The following is a 23,866-nucleotide window of genomic DNA, read 5'->3' as shown; positions in this document are numbered from 1 at the left end:
TGAGGAGTTGGCGGTCCTTGCCGTGTGGACCACGGCGAGCTCCCTCGTCTTGGCGCGGATGAGCCAGTCGTCCAGGTAGGGGTAGACGTGAATCCCCTCGCGGCGCAGCTGCGCCGCCACCGGTGCAAGGCACTTGGTGAATACCCTGGGTGCCGACCGTAGTCCGAAGGGAAGGGCTTTGAACTGGTAATGACGCCCTTGGACCACGAATCTGAGGAATTTGCGGTGCCCCTTTAGGATGGGAATGTGGAAGTAGGCATCCTCCAAATCCAACGACGATAGGAAGTCTCCTTCCTCCAGCTGACCCAGGACGTGCTGGAGGGTGACCATCCGGAACTTCTGCGCCTTGATGAACTTGTTCAGACGTCGCAGGTCTAGGATGGGGCGCCATCCTCCCGTCTTCTTCTTCACGAGGAAGTATCTCGAGTAGACTCCGGAGCCCCGAAGCCTCTTTGGGACGAGTTCGATGGCGCCCTTTCTGAGCATCGCCTTTACCTCCAGGAGAAGTTGAGGGACGTGAAGTTCTTTCCTCGTCCTCTGTAGGCCTCTTGCGACGACGAGCGGGCCGCTTGACGGTAGGAAGCGAAACCGCCGCCGGAACCTTTGGAGGCGCCCTTGCCTCCGCCGCTCCGAAAGGGCGTCCGTCGTTGCAGGACTCCAAGGGCCCGGGCCGTCTCCGTATCCGCCTTGATGGCCTGAAGGGAATCGTCCACTGTCTTCCCAAACAGGTAGTTCCCGTCGAAGGGCATGTCCAGGACTCTGGTCTGGACGTCCTGCCGGAAGTCCGTAGCTTTGAGCCATCCACGACGTCGAAGGCAAACGCCGTTGCCCAGCTGGCGGAACCCAGTGTCGGCGATGTCCGTCGCCACGGTGATGGCGTGGTCCGAGGCCACCTCACCTTCCTGCAGGATCTCAAGGGCCTCCGCCCTCTTGTCGTCCGGCAGAAAATCCAGCAGGGGAGCCATCTTGTACCAGAGCTCCCTGTCGTAGCGGGCCATGATAGCCAAGGCGTTGGCCGCTTTAATCGTCGTCGCTGCCGACGAGATGACTCTACGCCCCATAGTATCCAATTTCTTTCCCTCGCCGTCCGGCGGGGAAGTCGATGTGGATGCCGCACCCCCCCCCGCTTTCTTCCTGGCTGCCGCGGAGACGACGGAGTCCGGGGTAGGCTGCGCCCGGAGGCATAGGGGGGCCGTGTCCGGGACCCGGTACTTTTTCTCGTACCGGTCTCTTCTAGCTGGCGTCGTGGAAGGGTTCTTGAGGAGGGAAAGGCCCTCATCCCAAATGTCGTCCAACAGAGGCACTGCGAGGACCGTCTTCCTCTTGGCCTCGCGCCGCTGATAAAGGAAGCCTTCCTTTTTCTTCTCCTCAGGGCAGAGTTGGAAAAGCTCGGAAGCCCTGGAGATCATGGAGTGGAAAGATCCGATCTCGTCGGGCGGAGGCGACGACGGAAAATCCTCGTCGTAAGCCTCGTCGTCCGTACCAGTCGCTGCCGTGTCAGTCCCCGTATCATCCCCTCGGATGGACGGGGAGGAGGGCTGGAAGGGGCGCGACGGTTGAAAAGGAGGTGGTGGATGGATCCTTCTTTTCTTGGTAGGGGGAACACCAGAAGGTCCCGGTTCTGGATCCCCCGACGGGAGAGGTTCCTCCGTCGGTAACGGTAGCCTCGTCCTTATCTCGGAGCATAAGGACTGTATGGCCAACAAAATGGCCGCCGAGTTGTCTTGCGGCGCTGGCAGAGGGGAATCCGACGGGCGAGCAGGGGCCCCGTCGGTATCCTCGACGATGTCGTCGTCGTCACCTGCGTCGGGGTCCATTCCGACGGGCTGGCCTTCTTCCACGCCTAGGCCGTGGCTTAAGACCTCGATCAGCTCCTCTTCTGAGGTTGAGGCCGACTCTACGACGACGCCCTGCCCCCCCTTCTTCTTCCCCACGGGGGGTTTCACGGGGGTCCTATCGATGGGCACAAAGGAAGACTCCCTCCGAGGAGGCAGGGAGATTCTGGGCCCTGAGGTCGCCACCACTGGTGCAGCCACCACAGGCTGAGCCAGGGCCGCCGCAACCGTTTCGATAGAGGGCTTGGTCGGATGGATCAAGGCCTTCACCACCTTAGGTGCGCTCACCGCCTTATCCTTGAGGGAGGGGGCACTGCCACGCTCCTCCTCTGCCTTAGAGCTCGACCGGGGCCTCTCCAGGAGCTTCGCCGGGTGCTCGGCCTTCCTCTTACCCGACCCAGAGCGTTGGCTCGTGGTTGGTGGTGCCGGGGAGGGTGCGCCCTGCCTGGCGCCCGTAGAGCCCGACCGTTCGGCGCTCCCGGTGCCAGCGGACTCGCGGTGCTTGGCCTTATGTTGGGCCCCCGTCGCCGGGGCGCCCTCAAAGGTCTTAGAAGACCGCTCGGATTTCTTCTTCTTCTCGCCAGACGGGCTCTTACCCTCCAGCCAGTTGGCGAGACGTTGATGGCGGTCCTTCATGGTCCGTTCCGACATGTTGCCGCAAAACGCACAGTCCTTCTCCACGTGCGTCTTGTCCTCATGAAGGCAGTAAAGGCAGAAAGAGTGTTCGTCCTCCTTGAAGACGTTCTGCAGCTGGCATCCAGGGCAGACCCTGAACAGCTTTCCGGGCGTCGAGCTTCCCTTCTCCTGGGCCATCTCCGAGACCGGGCCTGAGAAGCTTTTGGAGTCCTCCGAAGTGTAGCTCGACGAAATCTTCACCCTTGAGGGGCACAGATGAATCCGACACGGGTCCCCGTTGATCGGATGTAGAATCGGTGGAGCTTGAGGCTCTTTTGACCGAAAGAATCGAAGTTTTTTGTAAAAAGCGCGAAAAAATAGCACTAACGCTCGAGAGCAATAGCACGAGGATCCCAACACATGAACGTGCGGTAAAAATCTGAAGATGGCTGCCAGAGGCGGTGCTTAGGTAGAGGGCAGTCATTGGCTGTGGTCAGTATGACGCAGAGACCAGTGATTGGTTATTACTACGAAAGACAGATCAGAAACGAAACTGATACTGGTTTTTTCTTTACCGAGGATTCCCAGCCTGACGACGGGGAATATTCATGAGCATGTGAATCCATGCCAGACCCCATGCTGGAGAAGGTAAGGGCTGGAAATAGGTTTTGGACACAGGAACGTGGACTATATACTTTTTCAGACATCCTGACAGAGCCCTTAGTTTGGTTTGAGGCAGGGAACCCCCTTTTAGTAATAGGGCTAGGTAGGTTTTTCTCTCGTTTTGTTTTAAATAAAGTGTATGGCAACAAACCTATCACTCCTGGGTATGTCTCCAATCGCCACACCCTCTCATATATTAAACAGCTTTTATATTGTACCCATCCACCCTTCAGGACAAACAGCACAGGGGCTTGTCCATATAGTGGTGCATTCATCCCTTAACCGGGGGAAACCAAACCACTGTCCTTGGTGGAAAGGAAACACGGGAAAGTGGGTGAGAGGAAAAGAGAAGCAAGAGTAGGATGTCAATGAAACAAACAGGGAAAGATACAAAGGGGTTGAAAGACGGGGTACATTCTTGTGGAAGTAGAGGTACGTATGTAATCATTGGTTGTGGATCACGCAAATGTTGATCAAAAAGAAAGGAAGTAAAAGCTGCCTGAGATGCTAAGCAATTTTCTCCTATGGAAGTTTATAGAACAGCGATTTTGTGTTACTAGAACTAGTTGAGACAAAGGTGCGTGATGGGCTGTAGGTGTGCTCAATGTCACAGATGGCACAACAATCCCTCTAAAGCTCAGAGGTGGTTCAAGGGTTTTTATTGACATTCTTGTAGGCCCTAGGGCCGTCTCTCTCCCCCTCTTTAGTCTTTGATGTCCTACCAAGCCCAGGCATCCCTAACACCCAAGTTAGTAGATGCAGAAGACTGAACCCTACTGTCCAGGTCTGCCTTTGACTAGACACAAGACCTAAAGACCAAACACCTTTTCTCACTAACTCCCTCAGAGACTTCTTAACTGTCCCTACTATATCCAGTTGTTAGTGTTCTACTGGGATTTGGGCAAATGTGCCTTACAGACCACTTGCTGAATTCAATCCAACTTCTATGCCTTCTCTATAATTCTCTACCCTTCTCACACTTGACTGCAGTTAACTTGTCCTGGTCAAAGAAGGCAACATGAGGATCTTGGATCCAACAAGGGTCAGGGGTCTGCCACCAGCTTACATTTGTAGGTCTACTTTGGACGGCATAGCCCGTTCCATGAAATGAGAGCCACTCACATATATATTATTTATTTGCTGTTTTGTGGACTGCCAACTATCACCTTTTGGCTGCTTCTCCACTTCAGCACAGTAGGGTAGCTACCAGGAACAAGGAAGCCTTCCTTTCCCTGCTTCAGGCTTCTTCTCTACTGCTTTCCCTTAACCAGCGAGACAGGGAACCAGCCCGCAGATGAGACAACGTGCAACTGAAGTGGCTCTCCTTTTATTCAGTGTTTTCTCTTCCATGGCCAACTACTGATTGGCTGACCTGTCCGGCTTCACCATTGGTGGAAGTAGTGCTTACATCATATACCCCATGGTTAGGTCATCCCCTATTGGGCAGTTGGAAAGCAGTTGAGAAGAAGCCTGATGCAGGGGAAGGAAGGCTGCATTGTGCCTGGTAGATACCCTGCTATGCTTAAGAGGGAATCCTGAGAGCCCATCTGAACCCAGAGGGAGAGAAGAGGCCTCCACCCCTCTGATCCAGGGGCCCAGACGAGCTGGAAGAACGGCAGGCTGCGCTTGCCTGTGGAAGGGGCTAGGCCAAGGCAACCTTAAGTCCCCAGTAAAGAATGGATTGTGGGCAGCCCGACTACTCCTGGAGGGAAAAAATTGAGAAGGGGTGAGCTCAGTGTGAAGGAGTCACATAAGACAATCATCCCCTTTGATAACCTAAGAGAGTGAAAGTGAGGATACCCCGACAGAGGGGAACAAGAGTCAAGAGATCTCAAAAGCGAGAAAGAGAGAGAGAAAGAGAGAGAGAGAGAGAGAGAGAGAGAGAGAGAGAGAGAGAGAGAGAGAGAGAGAGAGAGAAGCTACTCAAAGAGAGGGGAACAAGATTATTTCCCCATGCCTTTGTGGTGTTGTAGGTGTTATTCCAGTAATTTAGACTCCATTTACCCACTGTCCTTAATGGGGAATTGAACACGGGCCTGCTACATGAGAGGCAACCATTCAACCACTGTGCTATTTCAGCTGTATTGTTATTCAGTGGTGAGGGAGGCTGAAGCCTTTTTCTTGCATCTGATCAGTTTACTTTCCTCTCCATGTAGCAGCACGTCTTGCTGGACGTTGACAGCTTTACCAGGCACTCCCCTCCCTTCGCCACAGAGGGATTCAGCGATGGGTCATCTTGGTGAATCAATGAAAAGCCTTGATTCACCACAGTGCCCAGTCCCAGGTTTCTTCTCATGCATTAGATTCCTGTCCTAGGGTGAATGATTTTGGATTTTAATTTGGTTTTAGGGAATAAGTTGGTAATAGGCGTGCTGTAATTTTGGCTTCACAAAGGGTGGAAGCCATTTTACCAGATGGTAGCCCAATGCAGTTTTTTGGTAGCTTCTGGTGTCCACTTTTTTAAAAATCATGCTCCCGTTTTCTAGGGCTTCTTTGTATAGGTGACCATGACGTAGGCTCAAAATGGCCATTCTGACCATGTGGGCTCTTTGTGAGCCCATCAGGACAGCCTCCATATTGATTCCAACTGGTTTAGGCTAGTTTAGGTCCCAGGACTTGCCCTCTCACTCCATGTAGAGGGCTTTGGCTGAGTGGCAGTCTCAATGACCAACCAGTATGGTTAGCCATCTGACCTTAGCCCCTTTTACGTGATTGGCTGGCTGGCTTTAGGTTCTGTCCTGACCCGAACTCATTCTCTTGCTGCTGTGTTCCTGAGAAATTGAGGTTTCAGGTCTGCAGAAGAAGTTGTCCCAACCGATCCCGCTCTTTTTAAAGCCCTCACTTAGCAATAGCTCACAGTTTTCCTGCTGCATACTGCCGTTTACCACCAGGATCTTCCGTTTGGCTCTGGGTTGCATCAGGAGTCCAGCAGTGTGTTGCAAGTTCATCACTGTGCGAGATCCTCAGTTTGGGATGCCTGAGGATGCTACCAGCCATTGTGCCCATCCTGGGACAGTTTGCAGTTGAGCTGCTGCCATTTGTTGGTCGCCCTGCTGCTGGGAGCCACCAGTTTAGGATTTCCTTCTTCACGGGATCTTTCGTTTATGGATTGAAGTTAGATGTCCTAAGAAGAGCCTCTGTTAATCTCCTATGTTGCTGGGATCATCGTTGCTTTAGGGTGCCAAGCCTTTGGAACTGGATCCCGAGAACCACACTGGCAGAGAAGAGCCATTTACTTGCCAGGCTGCTTGGGGTCACTGGAAAAGTTTCCGCTCAATCCACCAACTTGAGTACTGTGGAGAATCCGACAGGATTCACCCCAGGAACCTGGTCTGGGACACTTCTCATGTGGCCAGGGAAAGGCAGGCATACTCTGATCCCGACCCTGGGGGGTGGTTTACTGTGGGAGGATCGCATTTGAGGGGTCTGAGGGGGGTAGGGGGGAGGAGGGGAATTAGACCAGAAAGACAGAAAGGTACACCTTTTTAACTTTCCCTTTCTGATCTTTTGTCATTTTACAGAAGAAAACTGAATTTCTCTAAAAATGGACTACATGTCCCAGAGTCCCTCAGGGACTGACGCAGACAATGCTGGATAGGCATGTAGGAGTCAAGAACAGGCAGGCAGACCATTTAGCTTTTGGCAGGGTCAGGCAATTAGCTCTAAGGGCTTGTACCTGAAGCAAATTAACCCACCTGAGGGGCATAAAAGGCTGCCCCAGGAAGGAGCAGGAGAAAGAAGCTGAAGGAGGAGCTGAAAGGTCAGCAGTAGTAGCAGAAGGAGATCACAAGGCTGACAGTTCACTAGGAAGTGTGACCACAGACGGGACGCTGGAGCAGAGAGAGCAGATTTCACCTGCCGGCTCCGAGTTGGTCCTGCGCTCACACACTCGGTTTGGCTGTGGCAGCATTGAAAGAGACTGGGAGGAATTGGCAGTCTTTCTAGGTACGCCTAATTATTGTGAATGCAGGTCTGATGTTGTGCATCCACCCGAGGGCCATGTGCAGAAGCAAGCAGAGGGAAGCGGGAGAAGGGAAGACTATCCATTATCGTGGCCGGATCTGAGACACCCGTGCTGCAGAGGGGTGTGGGTCCCAAGATTGCCAGTAGTAGTAGGAGCAGAAGAAATCAAGTCGGAAGTAGAAGCAGACTGCAACCGCTGTGATTGTGGAGCCGGTGAATGAAGCTTAGTACTCCAAATCATCAGGAGTACCTTGCAGGTAACTGTAACCAGCTAAATTGATGCTGACATATGAAGAAAGAAGTTGTTCGCAGTCGTGGGAAGCCACTCTAACAAGGGAATTGTATCACACGCTTATTTCATCAAAGTCAAAGTGCCTGCGTGAAGAGAACGCTTTTCTTTTTCCCCATTGTTAGATTTTAATTGTTGCCGAACGGTTGTGTGCCTCCTATTAAGGAGAACATTACTGATAAACCTTTATCAAGTAGACGCTGACTTTCACCCAATGTTACAAGCCTATCTAACATCAAAGAAAGGTTGCGCATATGAGACTGTTTCCAGATTCCTTTTAAAGCAGAACGCTGCCAGAATAAGGGGGAACGCAAACATTCAGGTGAAAGTTTGTCATCAAAATGAAATCGCATGTACCGAAATTTGTTTCTACAGGGAAACTAACTTCTTGTAACATCTTGAACAATTATCTAGCAGTCGAAGAAGTTGCTGAAGTCACGACAAGAACATGCATTATCCGAGCCAGTAGACAAAACCCTTTCCAGGTGAAACAAGCCCAATTAAGAGCTGAAGCACGTTGTTATAAAGTCTTTGAAGCTGTTGTAAACCCAGAGTCCTCTGATATAAGGTGACAAGGATATCCAAGGATGAAAGAATGACATTACAGCTACTGAGACAAGAAGGTGTACATGAAGCTGGGGGAGGGAGCTGGGTGCTTGTTAAAATAACTAATTTGTTAATCTCTAGAGCAGAGACTGTTCAGGTTAAGAGAAATAAACAGTCTGGAAAGCTAAGAAAGATTTTGTGGTAGCTGCAAGACAGAAAGGAAAGATAGAAGCTGCCCTTCCTTACCATACAAGAAAGAAGACTACCGTGCTAACCTGTAGAGGTCGAAGAGTTGTTTGAAATTGCTAAAACTACTTTATAATTTTCAAGTTGAAGCAGAAGCAGTAGAACTGTGGTTGTCTATACTTTTGTCAGAACATCATTAATGTAGTAGAATCTTGGAAAAGGAATCTTTTCATCAAACGGAGAAGGAACTGTTCCCAGTGGATTTTTGTTTTCTTTGGAACATTTCACAATCTGATTCAAGACTTTTCTTTTCCTTGGAAGAAATTGACTTTGGGACATTCCTGGGGGAGCAAGATCTACCCAGGATAAGTAGAAGTCATACAAGACACTGGTTATTTGGTAAATCTTTTACGTATGTTGTTTTTGATTTGTATTGATTATTCTGTTTAGTGTAAGGGCCAGTTTGTGTACGCTTGAAGGTTTTCCCTTAGATCCTAGACTAGATGGGGAACCTCCTGGTAGAGTAGGTTTAGATAGGGTTTGATATTTTTGTTTAAAATAAAATGTCAAAACTTGCAGAAAGTAAAAACTGTTGTAAGCCTCACATTTCTGATCCCTCACAGTACCTACCCTTGAGGTCCTAGGAAGGGTGATTATTCCAAATATTCACTGTTGGTTGTCCCCTTGGGCCATGGTAGGAATTCCTGGGAGGAGAGTCCTAACCGTGCCCCCCCCCCCCCATTGACTTGCAATGAGTGGGGGAGGGGGGTGATTTGGGGGTGTCTTGTTCTGTAACATCTCCTCCTGGGGTTCATCATCAGAATTTTGCAATCATTCCCTGCAGTCTCCTGTGGCCTTCCCTGGAGTTGATCTTTGCAGCACCTGCACCTGTGGTATAGGACTGTACTTGCCTCATTTAAAGTGGCTGGCACTTGAACTTTTCCCATTATATCCTGCAGAACTTTGAACTGACACTGGAACTCTCCTTAAAGTAACTCTGGGGTATGTGCATGTCCCTGGACATTTTTCCAGGGTCCCCTAGGGATTCCCAAGTATCAGCATTCCTGTACTTACTGTGATTTTATGTGCCATTTTTAAATCATCCCTCTCTTTTCTGCCATCCCAAAAGCACCGGAAACACTAACTACATCTAGTAAGCTAGAAGAGTAGCTCAGGGGCAAAATACTTTCAAGACAACGCAGAGAAATGCAAGTTTGAATCCTGGTACCGCACTTAGAGACTGGTCTCTGGTATTTAGCGTGTTATGAAAGACTGATTAGTAACAATGAATATATGTTTCCAAAATGTATCAGGAAGTTAAACAGTTACTGAAATGTCATGGATTCTTGAAAGCCTTTTGCCAAGGTTCACTATGGTTTCCGACCCTTTCTGGCTTTAATATATTGTTCTGGGCAACTGGGCATTCGAACCTGTTGTGAAGCACTAGGAGGTCTAAATGGATGGGGAATTGTGTTTTAGGCCTTAGGAATTGTAAATCTATTTTTCCGAAGGGTAGCATTTTGTTTCCCTTTTTAATCCCATACCCTGGCATATGTGTAAGGTGCTGCTCACCAGGCCCAGGGGCTTTACAAGTACTAAGGTTGGAATGTGCCTTTAGGACACAAGCTACTAGGTACTTGTCTGTTTGTTGGGTTGTATGGCATCCTGGTTCTCCACCCCCCGTTATTTTATGCCACGTGACTGCCCTTGTCAAAAGTCCCACCACATACAGACACAGTACTTATTTGAACTCCTAGTAATATATGTATGAATTAAAGTATATATTATTCAGTATATCCGGGTTGTGTGTTTTCTAGATTTCTGTGTGTGGACCAATTGTATCTCTGTCGACGTACTACCTCTACCTGAGAGTTAACCCTGGTCACTCTGACCATATTGCCCACGTTTAACCAGAGGTTTGGCTTCCCTGTGTCAGGTGTTTAAGAATTCCCCTAGGGTTAGTTGTGGTAGCATCCTCAGAGGGTGGCACAAAAACGGCCTTAACACATGGCAGAGCAAGCCAGACAATTAAGCTAACCCAGAACCAAAGGGTATTCATCCACTCTCCACAAGGGGGAGACCGCCAGCCCCTTAGGGACTAAGGAGGTGAGCCCGATAAGCCCAACACTCTCCTCTAGGGGACAGTACTATCAGGGTCCCACTATGGGTGACTTTCCCTCTATGGATAGGAGATTCCCCGAAAGGAAGATCAGCAATCCTTCCTCTTCGCAAGATAAAAATATTTTTGTTGGCTGTATGGGAGTTTGTGTGATTAAATAAAACTTCCTGTAAGACTAGCTGGTATGGCTTCTGACCCTCTATGTGCACATTACTCGCCTAGAAAGAAAGAACGCTGTTATGACCCCAACCCCCTAACAGAGGGAGAGATAAAGAGCCAATCAGCATTGTAGGTGGAGAGAAGACAAACATGCAGAGCCAGAGAAGGGCGGGGACCTCCTGCGAAGTGAGGCATGAAGTGAGTACGACAGATGTGGCAAAGAGGACCACGACCAAGCCGTGGAATGCTCACAGCACTGCCATTACAGGAGCCAGAAACGCCTGGCCCAGAGGGGCAACGTGGAGTACCTACCTCCCAAGAAGCCGAGAACTGCCAAACCAAGACGCTGGCACCAGGGTCCCGCAGGAAGTTCGGGGGTAGAGGACAAGCTCTGCCTAATACGCAACACCTGAAAGGAACATAGGAGGTGGTGCAATGGTGGTCGAACTCCCAGATTCTCTGGAGGAACACCGGCCAAGGAATAGAGATACGCAGGGTCTTCAGGGAACCGGTAGAGGAAAGGAGAGGCCCAAAGAGACCGCAAGGCAGGGAAAGAGAAATGCAACCCCAAGACGGGGCGAGGGAACAAAACATCAAGGTGGGGCAAGGGACCTGAGACGCCAAGGCGGGGTAAGAAAAACAAAAGCCCATGGCGAGGTGCGGGACCAGAGCCCCCAAGGCGGGGCGAGGCAAACAAAACCCCAAGGTGGGGTGAGAGACCAGAGCCCCAAGGCAGGGTCCCAGAAACCATACCCCAAGGCGGGGTGAATGCAACAGAAACCCAAGGTAGGACAAGGACCAAGAGCTGCCTAGCGAAGGGTTGTTCAACTCTAGGCCTGGAGGCCGGATCCATGTCGGGTTTTCAGGATACCCCTCATTAACATTCATGAGATAAATTTGCATACAATGTAAATGTGTGCATTTTTTCCTCATTAATATTAATGAGAGATATCCTGACAACCCGTCACAATCTCGTCCCTCAAGGCCTGGAGTTGGACAACACAGGCCCTAGTGGGAAAGAACAGTGAGATCTTTCTTGGCAGAAAGAGTACAAAGAGAACTGTCGGAGTGGGGGAGGAGGGACACAGGCCAGATGCCCTACACATGAGAACAAAGACAACTGACATTTATAGGACTGAATTAGACAGTACGTACATGGGGGCAAAGAGCCCATATTGAGAAAGGCACACAAGGGTGGGGGTCAGAAGCCAACAATCAGTCAGTTGCTATGGGCCAAGGCCAGAGTGTACCTTCGTTGAATTCATGCGTTCTTTTTGTAGTGGTACAGACAGGGTAGGCATAGGATTCTAGACGGAAACACTCTTGTTTGTAGCAGACATTCTGACAAGCAATCCTTTATAGTTTTCTGTATAGAGTAGGGGCAAGAATCTTAGAGTTAGGGACAGTATAGGTGTTTTGTTTGATCAACAATAAAGAAAAGTTCAACCGCAATGCCACCTTAAGCAAGAGTGAGGGAGCCCCTCTACTGAGGAAGAACATAGTTAAACACCATGTTCTTTGGAATTTCTTCCACTCAGGAGGGCCTACTACCACGTTTTAGCTCACTGCACCTGTTACAGAGACACAATAACCATTTGCATATCAGTTTGGTCCCACTCACAAGGGCCGTCCAACCACAAAATACTAGGCAATTCTCCTCTGAACAAGATACAAAGTATTCTAACCGCATTTCACCATAGGTTGAGGTGTGCAGCTTTAAAAATACAAGTCATTAACTAAGGGAGATATAGTCTATGGGAATTATCAGTTTCCCCATACGAATGCGCAAAAAGCAAGGCAAGGACAGCTTTACTTACCTCCAAAAAGCCAGGTCAGCACTGCAAGCAAACAATAGGAAAGAGAAAGGGTGCCCCATAGAAGTCCATGGAAGGAAAGCAGCAAAAAGAAAATCCATCCTAGTTCGGCTATAAATACATCAGGCCCCAGTGATTGAGCCTGTCTATAGGTAAAAAGGACAGAGCAGCACGTAAATCAGAGTAAACCGGTGCTACTGGCTTGTTGACATTGTCTTAAAGGAAGTGAAGAGAATCAGTCCGAATGGATCAGACACTGGAATCAGGAACCCCGAAGGTGCAGCGACATCCGGCAATCATGGTCTCAAAGAAAGTGTTGTGTTTATGTCACTGGTATAATGTTGCATTGTGCAAGAGCAGTTCTTAGGCCTAACAGCGAACTCCGACCAAAATCCAAAATTCTACATCTTGCGCAGCTGAGAGCTCAGAGTCACTCTTAGGTCTTTGTGAACTGTTGGGAACGAATCACATGTGTCTACAAAAAGTGAGAGCTGGTGAAAAATCTCTCATTTCATATACCACAAACACAGTGAGCTGAATAAAAGAATGATGCACATCACAAACATCTTTCAAAGATGTTCTACACTGAGGAACTCCAATCCGTGTCATGTTTGGGCAGGAAACATGTCTGCTACAGGACACACAGCGGCTAAACCACAAATTACAGTGCACGGACAGAAGTGAGATTTTAATGAAAAATAATCAAATCTTGTAATCTGAAAAGCCCAGTTGCTGCCCTATGTTCCAATTTATTCCCACTAAGAAATGGACTTAAAGTAGGGCGGGGAGCAGGTGCAAGCAAGGTTCTCTGGTCATACGAGGCCATGAAGCACCATGCTTTTGATACATTCCCTCCTCTCCTCTCCCCATGATGTCCTTCCTGAATCACAAAGGTGGAATCCCTCCCCATGTGATCCTTTTGCTGAGTACCACCTAGGGGCGGGCAGAGGACTATCGGGCAGTGGCCTCGCCTCCTTGGCTTCTTGGGAAGGGTCTCCCCATTGGGGAGAAGGAATGCTATCATTCGTCACAACATGTTAAAGAAAATGCTATTATCGCAATCACTGCAGCGTTCAGAGGCGTACAGGGCAGGTAACAGACAGTCTGGCAAGCAGAACATAGGTAGGCCTTAGCAAATCGATGATCTCTCTGGGGGTTTAGGGCCATTACCGGCCCTTAATGCCCCAGAATGTGGAGCGATTCGCACCCTGAGGCTCTCGCTGGCTAAAATAGAGTTTTTTTTAAAAAAAAAGGCAGGTGAAGGGCTGCACATATATTTCACATGTTCTACTTACATGGTGGGCTGGGGTGGACAACGATGGAGCGTGGTGTCATGATCTCTGCTTCCAAAAGGTCAGGGTTTTCCCAACTCCCTTGGAAGCAGATCCATAACCCAGGTTCCAAGTGCCAACCAGTCCCAATTGGGACCTTTTGGACCCAGTCCTGGTGCCAGTGGCACCAGGCTCATAAATATGCCCAGTCCCAGCGCTGGAAGCGCCGGGCTCATAATGCTTGGGTGGACTTACCTGCAGCAGACCATGCTGCTTACTTGCCTGCCAGTTGAGCCTCTGATCCTCTTCTGTTTGGAACTACTTTTCCTGTTGAATGGGGCAGGAGCCACTCCCTAGATTCAGAACACTGGAACTCTTCTGGAAAGCAGGAACTCTTTTCTTACCTAGGCGTGGCTGTGGAAGGAGACACCTAAGCACTACAGGAGGCTATTTAAACCACACCCGATGGATGAATCTTGCTTTGCGTTATTCTGCATCCTCTGCAGCAGAACGCTCATCGTGTCTTCTGCACCTAAGGAAAAAGGCTTACCATCCTGAATCCAGTCTTCAGCAACACCTATAAAGACAAGAAAGAACAGGTTAGCATTACGGTCTTCAGTGACAGCTCTTCACTTACCTGGTCCATCGGCTGTCACCAACGCCTCGCGCTGCATTCCGGCATCTGAAAGACAAAGGCTTACCTACTCTTCGTGCGCTCCGGAGGTCTTCACACTGCATTCCGGCATCTGAAAGACAAAAGCTTACCAACTCTTCGCACGCTCCGGAGGCCTTCGGCGCTGCATCCCGCATCTGAAAGACAAAACAAGGTGCGTTTAAAGACATCGGGGAACTTTAATACTCACGTGCCATTACTCCTTTCCACATCTAACCCAGTGGGTATTCCGGCACCCTGCAGCCGCTCCGAACTTGTACCTGCAAAATAAAAAGACAGTTAGAGCGCATCGTGAAGCAGGCAACAAGCGCTTACTTACGTGCTTCCAGGCGCTTCTATTCATCACACGGGCTCCATCTTCAACTCACTTCAGCCCGTCATCCGCCATCGCCGGAACCCTGCAAAACAAGAAACATCATTACTAAAGACTTTAAAGACATTAGAATTACTCGAAACTTACCGTTCGTGCAGTAAACGACGGACAGCAGTCCTCTGAAGTCAAGAGGCCTGCTCCCCTTATCCAGTGAAGAAACTGGTTACAGCACCCTGCCCCGAGGCAGATGGAGAGCACGGCGTTCACTTACCTAAGGTGAGAGCGTTAACCTTTGGGGTTCTACAGGAGAAGAGAAAGGGAAGAAGAGAGAGACATTCAATAACCCAGTTCCTTAATCCCATATTTTCTATCTGCAGACATCTTACCCTTCGAGTCAGACATACAGTGCACAGAGGTCCAGCCCAAAGAGCCAGCCGTGTGTTACACATCACCTTTGAAGATACGGTATACGCCCAGTCAAGACCGGCGCCTCTACGGGAATCAGGTGAGCGTTACACGTGGCACTTGGAGCCTGATGCCCTGTGACAGCAGGCAAGTTGGTGGGGAGGGAGTGAGGCTGGGGTAATGTAGGGAGTTGAGGAGTCGGAAATTGGGGCAATGTACTCAGAAACAAATGGCAGCACTTTGTGAAGGAGCGCAAACGGCTGAGAGAACGCAGGTGGACACTGGAAGTTTAAGCCTGTGTTGCCAGCCATCTGATTGCCTGCTCGCCTTTCCCTGGGTGCAATAAACTCGTTACATAGACTCAAATAAATCTAAAGGTGGAAGAGCAGTTGCTTGTTCATACATTTTTATATAAATATAGATGTATAATCATGTCATTTAATGAAAACTACAAAGGATAATTAAATGTACGATACATTCTTACCTTGAGGAGCTGATCGCCTTCCTGCAGGCCCTCCAGCTCAGCAGCACTGCCTTCCTGAAGTCCAGCAACAAAGATCCCAACATCATTGCCACCTGTGAGTCGCAGACCAACACTGTCTCCTTTTTTGAATCTCATCATCCTTGTATTAGAACTGCAGAAAAACATGACATATAATTGTAATGATTCATTTAAATAAAGATGCATACCTTCCATGACAAATATAAAAGTCAATTACACAGCATCCTCCTGATCCAATTTACATAGTGACAAGATTGGAAGAGAGGAGTAGACAAATGATTGTGCCAAAACTATTAAATACTCCCATGTTGTTATGTCATTACATTTGTACCGCGCCAAAGCCTGAGGGCATCCAGGCGCCATTATAGTTTTCACTTGTGATAAACATCGACCAAATGATGTTGTGCGTTGGGTTTAGTCACAGTCTTATTTGCATCCTCATTCAAATTAATTTACATGCCTTTGCAAATGTATCCATATATGCAGTGCAAAACACATTTATTTATATTTCACATTCATTTATTCAATTTGGATATTAACTGTGTAGACCTAGGATTCAAAGAGGATTTAGGAAACTGTCCAATTGTGAAACAATTACTCACCACAGTGACAACTGTACTCCTATGTCCATGGTCCCCTTTCCTCCAAACCAATCGGAGTCATCCCAGAGGGCCGGAACCAGAGCCTTTTGGCACTGAATAATATCCCTTCCCTTTAAATTGTATGAACACAGAAGGGCTTGCCCCTATGACTCCAGCCACTTTCACCACCCATCAGTACTTGGCTGCAACTAACTATTCTATTTACAGGGGACGGAAGGTGGGTGTATGGAAAGAAGTAGAGTATGGACTAGGAATCTAGTAGTCAATACGGTGAGCAACTGTTTCCAACTCCTATGTCCCAAACCCTTTCCTCCATACCTGCAGAGGAGTGAGTACTATGAACGAATCTGGGATGAGGCAGCAATCTAAACTGATGCAAAAGTTTTGCAGGACAGCCTGTCCAAATCTGGCATCTCCCCTAGAACTCGTGTTTAAGCAATAGAGCTTGAAGAAGGCTGATGGTGCAGCTCAAGTAGCCACTCTGCTGACGACAACCCAGGGAATGTTATAAAGGCCTATAATAAATGTATTTTTGATATACATCTGTCTAAGGGTAATGTGTGGAGTTTTATTGTGTGCACTCATTGTGGGCTTCCGATCACTCTCACGCCTCCTGAGATTGGTCTGGTTTCTCCAGAAGATACCCCTGTTCCAGTAAACTAGGGTGGCCTCCTAAACATCTCCCACCAGGTATTGGTGTACAGCGGTGTTGCGGGTATTACCCACATTGATCAAAACATTTGAACGAATGGTAGATTTGACCGAATTCGGTCACTACCATTAGTTCAAATTTTTTCTATCAATTTGGATCTGAAAATACCAAACAGGAAGAGCAGGGTTTGCGGGGGTATCCCCCACTTCCCATGTTCGGTATTATCGGATCCAAGGCAGTTGCAGGGGTGTCCCCCGCTTCCTCAACATTGGGAGCAGGGGACACAGAAAAAGGGACCCTGCGGCCTCATTTCCGGCCCACGTTAGAGGGACGGAACTGACGCTGCAGGAGTATATGAGGAGCGGCGGTCAGCAAATTGGTAAGTAAGGGGGACGTGGGGAGGTTTGGTGGTCATGGATCTGTATTTGACATGTACAAAATGAATTGCGATGAAATCGACTACAGCAATTTCACCGCGATTCAATATACTTCGGTCAATCAACACAGATCCGTGTTGCGCACTGGTGAAATACCCATGTTGTACTTACACAGAAAACAGTTTAAAATATAACTAAGCCACCTGCCTCACAAGACGGAAGCAATTGCGAACATAACTGAGTGCTTCCAAAACAGAAACGCCAAGGAAGATCTATGAAGAAATAGGCTCATCAGCCTCCGGCACAAAAGCCGATATGATCCAAAAGATCATGGAATGGCAGGAAAACCAGATCTCAGCATGTCCCTCCGATGACAGTGCAGAAGGTGCTGGGGCAGCTCCCAGTAACAGTGCTTGACAGGACTGTTGTTGCCGTCATTGAGGAGACAGGCGATCAGGATGATGTAAAGTCCCATGCTTCCTTTACTGGCTCACAGGCCGAGGCTCTGCTGCAATTCAAAAGACAAGAGCTGCTGTTTAAGCAAAAGCAGCTTGAATTCTGCATGGCTAATCTATAACTGGAGAAAGCAGAGAAACAGAAGCACAGGGATCATCAGTTGGAGCTTGCTATGTTACAAGCTGCCAATGGATCCTCTATAGGATCTTGTAATGGGTCTAGCTCCTCTTTCATCAAAGGTTCCCAAAATATCTGCTTAGTATGTATGACAATAATGACATCATGGATTGGTTGACTGCATTTGAGTATGCATGTGAATTGCAAGAAGTTGTGGATGCTGATAAGATTGCATAGTTGCTAAGTCAACCACCCAATGTGTGCTGCAGTGCCATTATGGAAATGTCAAAGGCTGACCGAAAAGGCTTTGCGAAATTGAAGCAAATTCTGGTGTTAAAGTTTGGCAAGACTCCTGCCCAATACTTGAAATGATTCAGAGATTACAAAAAGAAAGAAGGTAATACTTGGGTCTCATATGTAACCGATTCCTTGAAAGAATTGACTAGCTGGGTGGAAGGTTAAAAGGTCACCACCTTTGAGGGTATGATTTGTTTAGTCATGCTTTAACATATGTTTGCTTCTTGTTCCCCAGAGCTTAAGTAGCACTTGGCTGAATCGAAGGAGATAAATCCAAAGAAATTAGCCAGTGCAGCAGATTTATGGGTGTCACACAGAGGGTCCCATAAGGACAAGCTTGCTCCTGGTAAGTAGGAGGAGGGGGGAAAAAGCACAAAGAAAAGTAGGGTGGGGAGTCTGATAAAACGTCCTCCCATAAGGGCCACAAAAAGCATAACAAGAGTAAGTCATGTGAGAATGTTCAGGACAAATGGTCAGACCCTTAGACAGTTGTGTAGAAGCAGGGTGAGGTAAACTGTTTAGTGGACCTTAGGAGACCTGTTCAGGCCCCCACAGTGTTCCACATAAATAGGCTGAAGGCTTTCATCCCTAGGGTTGAAATAGCAGCACTACTTCTGGCAAGCCCGCAATCCTCCTCCTCCTCCTCCTCCTCCTCGACCTATCAGCAGCATTTGATCTGGTAGATCACAACACACTTACCAGCCACTTAACGCATGCAGCACACTTCTCCAAGAACGCTGCATCATGGGTAACCTCCTTCTTACAAGGCAGAGCTATGAAAGTGTTCTCCAACACAGCTTCAACTAATCTACTCCACCATACAAGCTTGGATGGCTACTAACAGCCTTTGCTTGAATGGGGATGGGGATAAAACGGAAATCCTCATCCTAGGTCAGAAACACACCCTATCCAACCTCAACCCACTGTACACTAACTTCAACATAGACAATTGCATCATCCCAGTCCTATCCTCAGTCAAAACACTAGGAGTTCACATAGACGCCTCCCTATCCATGGATAAACAAGTTAGCGCAATAGTCTCGGCTTCGGCGTTAAGCACTAAACTCATCAATGCAATAAAACCTTTCCTAACAAAAGATAACTGCCTGTCCATTGCTAGAGCCACCATAGGAGCTAAACTGGATTACTGCAACGCGCTCCTAGCCGGCACCTCCAAGAATAACCTATCAAGGCTCCAAACCACTCAAAACAACGCTCTCAGAGCAGCACTCAGCATACCAAAAAGAGAGCACATCACCCTAGCTAGGAAGATGGTCCACTGGCTCCCAGTCAAGGATAGGATCGCTTTCAAAATCCTCACCACCACGCATAAATGCATCAACCACAAAGCACCATCCTACCTATCTGACACCCTGTATAGATCTCAATCCACAAGACCAATCATATCTACATACAACAACCGTCTCACCATACCACGCATCAATAGATCCAAGGCTGGAGGTATAGGTTTCCCCTACCTTGCACCAAAGCTTTGGAACGCACTGCCCACCAACCTCAGAGCGGAAACATCTCTCCTCTCCTTCCGTAAACAACTCAAAACTGCCCTCTTCAACTAACATGCGCACCTGACCTCTCTCGTGCTCAATATGTATATGTCAGTAAAGCATAATCATTGCCCAATGTAACCACGGGCACCAACTGTATGTAACTAAGTTTAAGAAACACTGTAACTAGCGCCACGATGCCTTTGGTCTGCTGTGCGCTCAACAAATGTGAATAAATAAATAAATAAATAAATAAATAAATCGGACAGAGAAGAAGAGGAACTGAACCTCTGCCAGACTTGTTCCAAGGTAGTCCTTCAGATGGCTCCATTGAGGGTGTCAAAGTGGCCCCTCACCCGACTCCTACACAGCAAGAGGAAGTAAGAATTTGCTTAGGCAGTCCTTCCCCTTGTTCTGAAAGGCCCCTGGTTTGACACCTTGGTGCAAACACGAAATTGACACAGGGGACAGTGTACCTACCAAAACTACGGGGTACAAGATGTCAGATGAGGTGAGATCGTACATCAAGACGGAGGTGAACAAGATGTTAGATCTTGGGGTGATTGAAGCCTCTAGTAGTTCATGGTCCAGTCCTGCGGTTCTGGTGCCAAAGGCAGGTACCTCTGAACTGAGGTTGTGTGTGGACTACAGGGCTCTGAATGCTGTCACCAGGACAGATGACCACCCTTGCCCAGAACTGATGAGCTGGTGGATACCTTGGGTGCCTCCAAGTACCTCAGCACATTTGACCTCACTGCAGGGTATTGGCAAATAGCCCTGGCAGAACATGCCAAGGAGAATACAGCTTTCACAACACCAGAGGGTCTTTACCAGTTCAGGGTAATGCCCTTTGGATTAAAGAATATACCTGCTACTTTTCAAAGGCTTGTGAATCCTTAGCATATCTGGATGATATAGCAGTCTTTGGTGCCACCTGCGAAGAACATGTAAAACACCTGAGAATAGTATTACAGGCTCTTCAGAAGGTCCACTTGACCATAAAGGCCAGCAAGTGCCAGATTGGACAAGGATCTGTGGTCTACCTTGGACATGAAGTAGGTGTAGAGAGGATTCAGCCTCTACCCGGTAAAGTACAAGCACTTCACAAACTCGGGTGAGGGCCTTCTTGTCACTGGGTACTATCGAAACTTCATGGCTGACTATGGCACCATAGCTGCCCTTCTGACTGCACTCACCACTCCAAAGAAACCCAAGAAGGTCTCCTGGTTTTAAGAGTGTGAGAAGGCCTTTAACGGCTTAAAAGAATCCTTGTGCCAGGCCCCCGTCCTCGGGGTCCCTGACTACAAGCGTGCTTTTATTGTGCAGACAAATTCCTCTGATAATGGGATAAGTGCTGTACTATCACAGGTACATGAGAAAGGCAAGGAGCACCTGATTGGATTTATAAGTCAACACCTTAAGGACAGAGAGCTCAAGTGGTCCACGGTAGAGAAAGAATGTTTCTCTGTCGTGTGGGCCCTAAGGAAGCTGAGGCCCTACCGCTATGGGACCCACTTCACTGTGTAAACTGACAATAAGCCATTAAACTGGCTAATGAACATGAAGGGAGAGAATCCAAAGTTTCTCAGGTGGTCCAGAAGCCTGCAAGGGTTTGACGTCACCATTGAGCACAGGCCAGGTGTCCAACTTAGTCTACCTGAACATGAGGCTTATCCAGGGGTGGATGAATGCCCCCTGTCCTTAGGTGCAATTTTCCCTCCATTTGGGAACCCCTCCTATCCCCCTAACCTTTTGCTTTTGTTTTGCTCACCTAACCTGACGTTTTCCAGTGGAGCACACGCCTCTGGGCTTTCGCTCATTTTTTATGGGGAAACGGACACACCCTTTAGGCTGTCAGTACTGGGGTTTCCCTTAGTCTTCGACTATGTTGCCATTTCTTGGTAACTTTATCTATGTGGCAAGTACCTTACAGCACTACGCATAGGGGCCCTTTTGTTTTAAGGCCCTAGCCACCCTCTAAAGTATTTTCTTGTGTTTGTGCAAGTGTGCCTAGGACAAACTGGTGGCAGCAGTTTACTTTTAAAGTATTTTTACTTTGTTTTTATGGACCATACCGCGTTTGGCCCATGACTGTGGCCACTGTCTAAAATGGCAGTGCCACAAAGATTTTTGTTCTGTCTTTTGGCCATTTTGTCCCTTTGCCTTCCCCCAGGTCTCAAGACCCGGGTATTCCTTATTTGGGCATGCAGCCTCCCGCGAAAACTGCATCTTTTGCGGGCTCCTGCATGTCACGTGTGCTAGTGCTTAGGAAGAGGGTTGGGACTGTCTGGTCCCAATCGACACTTCTGGTGCCAGTTTGTCTGGTAGTCCTCAATGATTGGAACTGCCATGGGCCCATGCCTGGCATGCAAGCAAAAGAGCAGATCTTCAGTTGACTGAGATTTGAGCGCAAAATGAATCTTGGATAAGAGAAGGGGCTCTGCATCCATTCCAGGCCGATCAACTGAAGTTCACACCAAACTTCATAAGAAGCCAAGTATCCTTAACGAAAGAGCAGACTCGAGGAACAGCCAGTGATGTGCTAGGAAGGTTTGGCACCCTGACCCCGCTAATGTCCCGTCAAACCCCTGCTTTTCAATCGTACTATAAAGGCCTCTTAGGGCGCTTCGTCCCCTTGTAGTAGTGGGAACAACTACTCTCTGCACCTCCTACTTGCCCTCGCAAAGAGCCCCTTCGGAAGTGTTCTTGAGCCATCCAGTGAACTGTCCAGCTCGAACCCAGGGTACTGCAAAGGAGCGCTGCCGTCCCGACTTGAGACTTTGGTAATCGCTCACTTGTGGTCCTGGGCCCTCTCCGACAAAAACTCTTTGTCCTAGCTCCTCTGGGTGGCGATTTATTAGAGTGCGCCACGCCGCGAGCATATGAGGTCCCTGTGTCGCTCCGGTGTGGTGACTGTCGATCTAAGTGCCTGCAGACCTGCCCCGCCGTGTCCTGATACGTGCTGCACCGGAAATATCCTCCTTTCTGCGACAGCTGAGAAAAGGATACTGTCCCGGCATGGACAATCGCCTCTTCCCGCAGCCACTGAGAGCCTAAACGTCCTGAAACTGCAGGGTTGACACCTACGAACAAAGTGGGCTAGACTGCCAAAGTTTGGTCCGGACTGTGTCGAGGGTCGGTGAGTACTTTCTTCATTTACCGGTGGCCCCTTGGCATATCCCTCTGTTTTTACGCATGAGAATCCCTTAAAAAAATACTCCCCTTGACTGGGCTAGCCTGCGCTCCACAGCTATTCCCAAACTCTGAAAGTCGCTCTCTGCAAGAGTAGACCCTCCTCTAGTAATAGCACTTGACATCACCTCAAGCCCCTTCCTGAGCAGCTACAGCCCCTGACGAGAACCCGCTTTTCGCTTTACGCACAACCACACGTTAACACACTACTGTACTTTGAGCGCATGGCTCCTCACTTCTTAAGGCTGGACTACATAAGTTAGGGATTGACTACGAAGAACTGCCCAATTTGATATCTGTGTTGAACTTCCCCTTTCTGTTGCAGGTTGTGGCTATTTACTCCCCCTTTCAGCAGCATTTGGCTTAACGCATTTTGTATATATGTTACATGATAATTGTGGTTTAATTGTGTTTTGTTATAAAGGCCTATAATAAATGTATTTTTGCTATACATCCGTCTATGGGTGATCTGTGGAGTTTCACTGTGTGTGTTCATTGTGGGCTTCCGATCACTCTCACCCCTCCTGAGACTTAGTCTTGACCGCCTGCCAAGCTACCCATAATTGGTCTGGTTTTGTCCAGAAGGTTCCCCTGTTCCACTAAACTAGGGTGGCCTCCTAAACTTCTGCAAACCAGGTCAGAGTTTAGAAATCCATTTTAATAGACTTCCCCCGGATACCTCCACTTACCCCTACCTTAATTTATACCATTACCCCACATCTATTTTTTTAATTAAAAAGGTCAAAAAAAATCACACAAAAATACGACTTTAAAAAACTCAAATTTGTTCTGCCTTGTTTGCCCCCCCCCCTCCCGATTCATTGTTTTGGGGCATTACTGCCACAGATAATCACATGGCTATTCTGACGAGTCGTGATGGCACCACTGCTATGTTGTGTCAAAAGCCCATAATTCACAAGTTATGTTGATTTATACCAATACATGGGCCACCTTATCCATAATTTACAATAACCTCAGGGGAAATAGCAATTTTCAAGAGGAGTAACCTATACACTTCATTTATAGGTAAGCCGCCCCGGTAGCTGAAGAGTATCATACTTAAGTATGCTTCTTGGATGGCCAGAGGCCACATGCTGAAAATGGCAGGCTATGTAATCAAAGCACATTTCACCATGTATGGAATGGACAACAGGAATACATTACATTTTTCAAAGTATATTTTAATATGTCCTCATTCACACATACCCATATATTTCTTCATCTTCCGGACTAGGACGAAGGAAAACCTTTGGTACTGGTTTAGGTTGATAATCTGTAGATAGAAAATGCAGAGTTATAAGTTGCATAAAATAAA

General features: G+C 48.3%; 1 protein-coding gene across 7 annotated transcripts in view; it reads right to left on the bottom strand.

The window, feature by feature from the left end:
* The window catches only part of LOC138510254 (tight junction protein ZO-2-like), a 1,104,514-nt gene that overhangs the window by 338,539 nt on the left and 742,109 nt on the right, over nt 1–23,866 (bottom strand). For all 7 annotated transcript variants that reach the window (XM_069625778.1, XM_069625777.1, XM_069625773.1 and 4 more), the window contains 2 exons: nt 23,758–23,824; nt 15,336–15,486 (listed from right to left, as the gene is read on the bottom strand). In XM_069625778.1, the coding sequence (XP_069481879.1) occupies nt 15,336–15,486; nt 23,758–23,824 (218 nt within the window). The remainder of the gene's footprint in view (nt 1–15,335; nt 15,487–23,757; nt 23,825–23,866) is intronic.

Source organism: Ambystoma mexicanum, chromosome 6p (assembly GCF_040938575.1).
Source record: "Ambystoma mexicanum isolate Mex_15411 chromosome 6p, UKY_AmexF1_1, whole genome shotgun sequence".
In the NCBI taxonomy this organism is placed as follows: Eukaryota; Metazoa; Chordata; class Amphibia; order Caudata; family Ambystomatidae; genus Ambystoma; species Ambystoma mexicanum.
The sequence above is the reverse complement of the archived record's forward strand: the minus strand, read 5'-3'. Positions and strand labels throughout refer to the sequence as shown.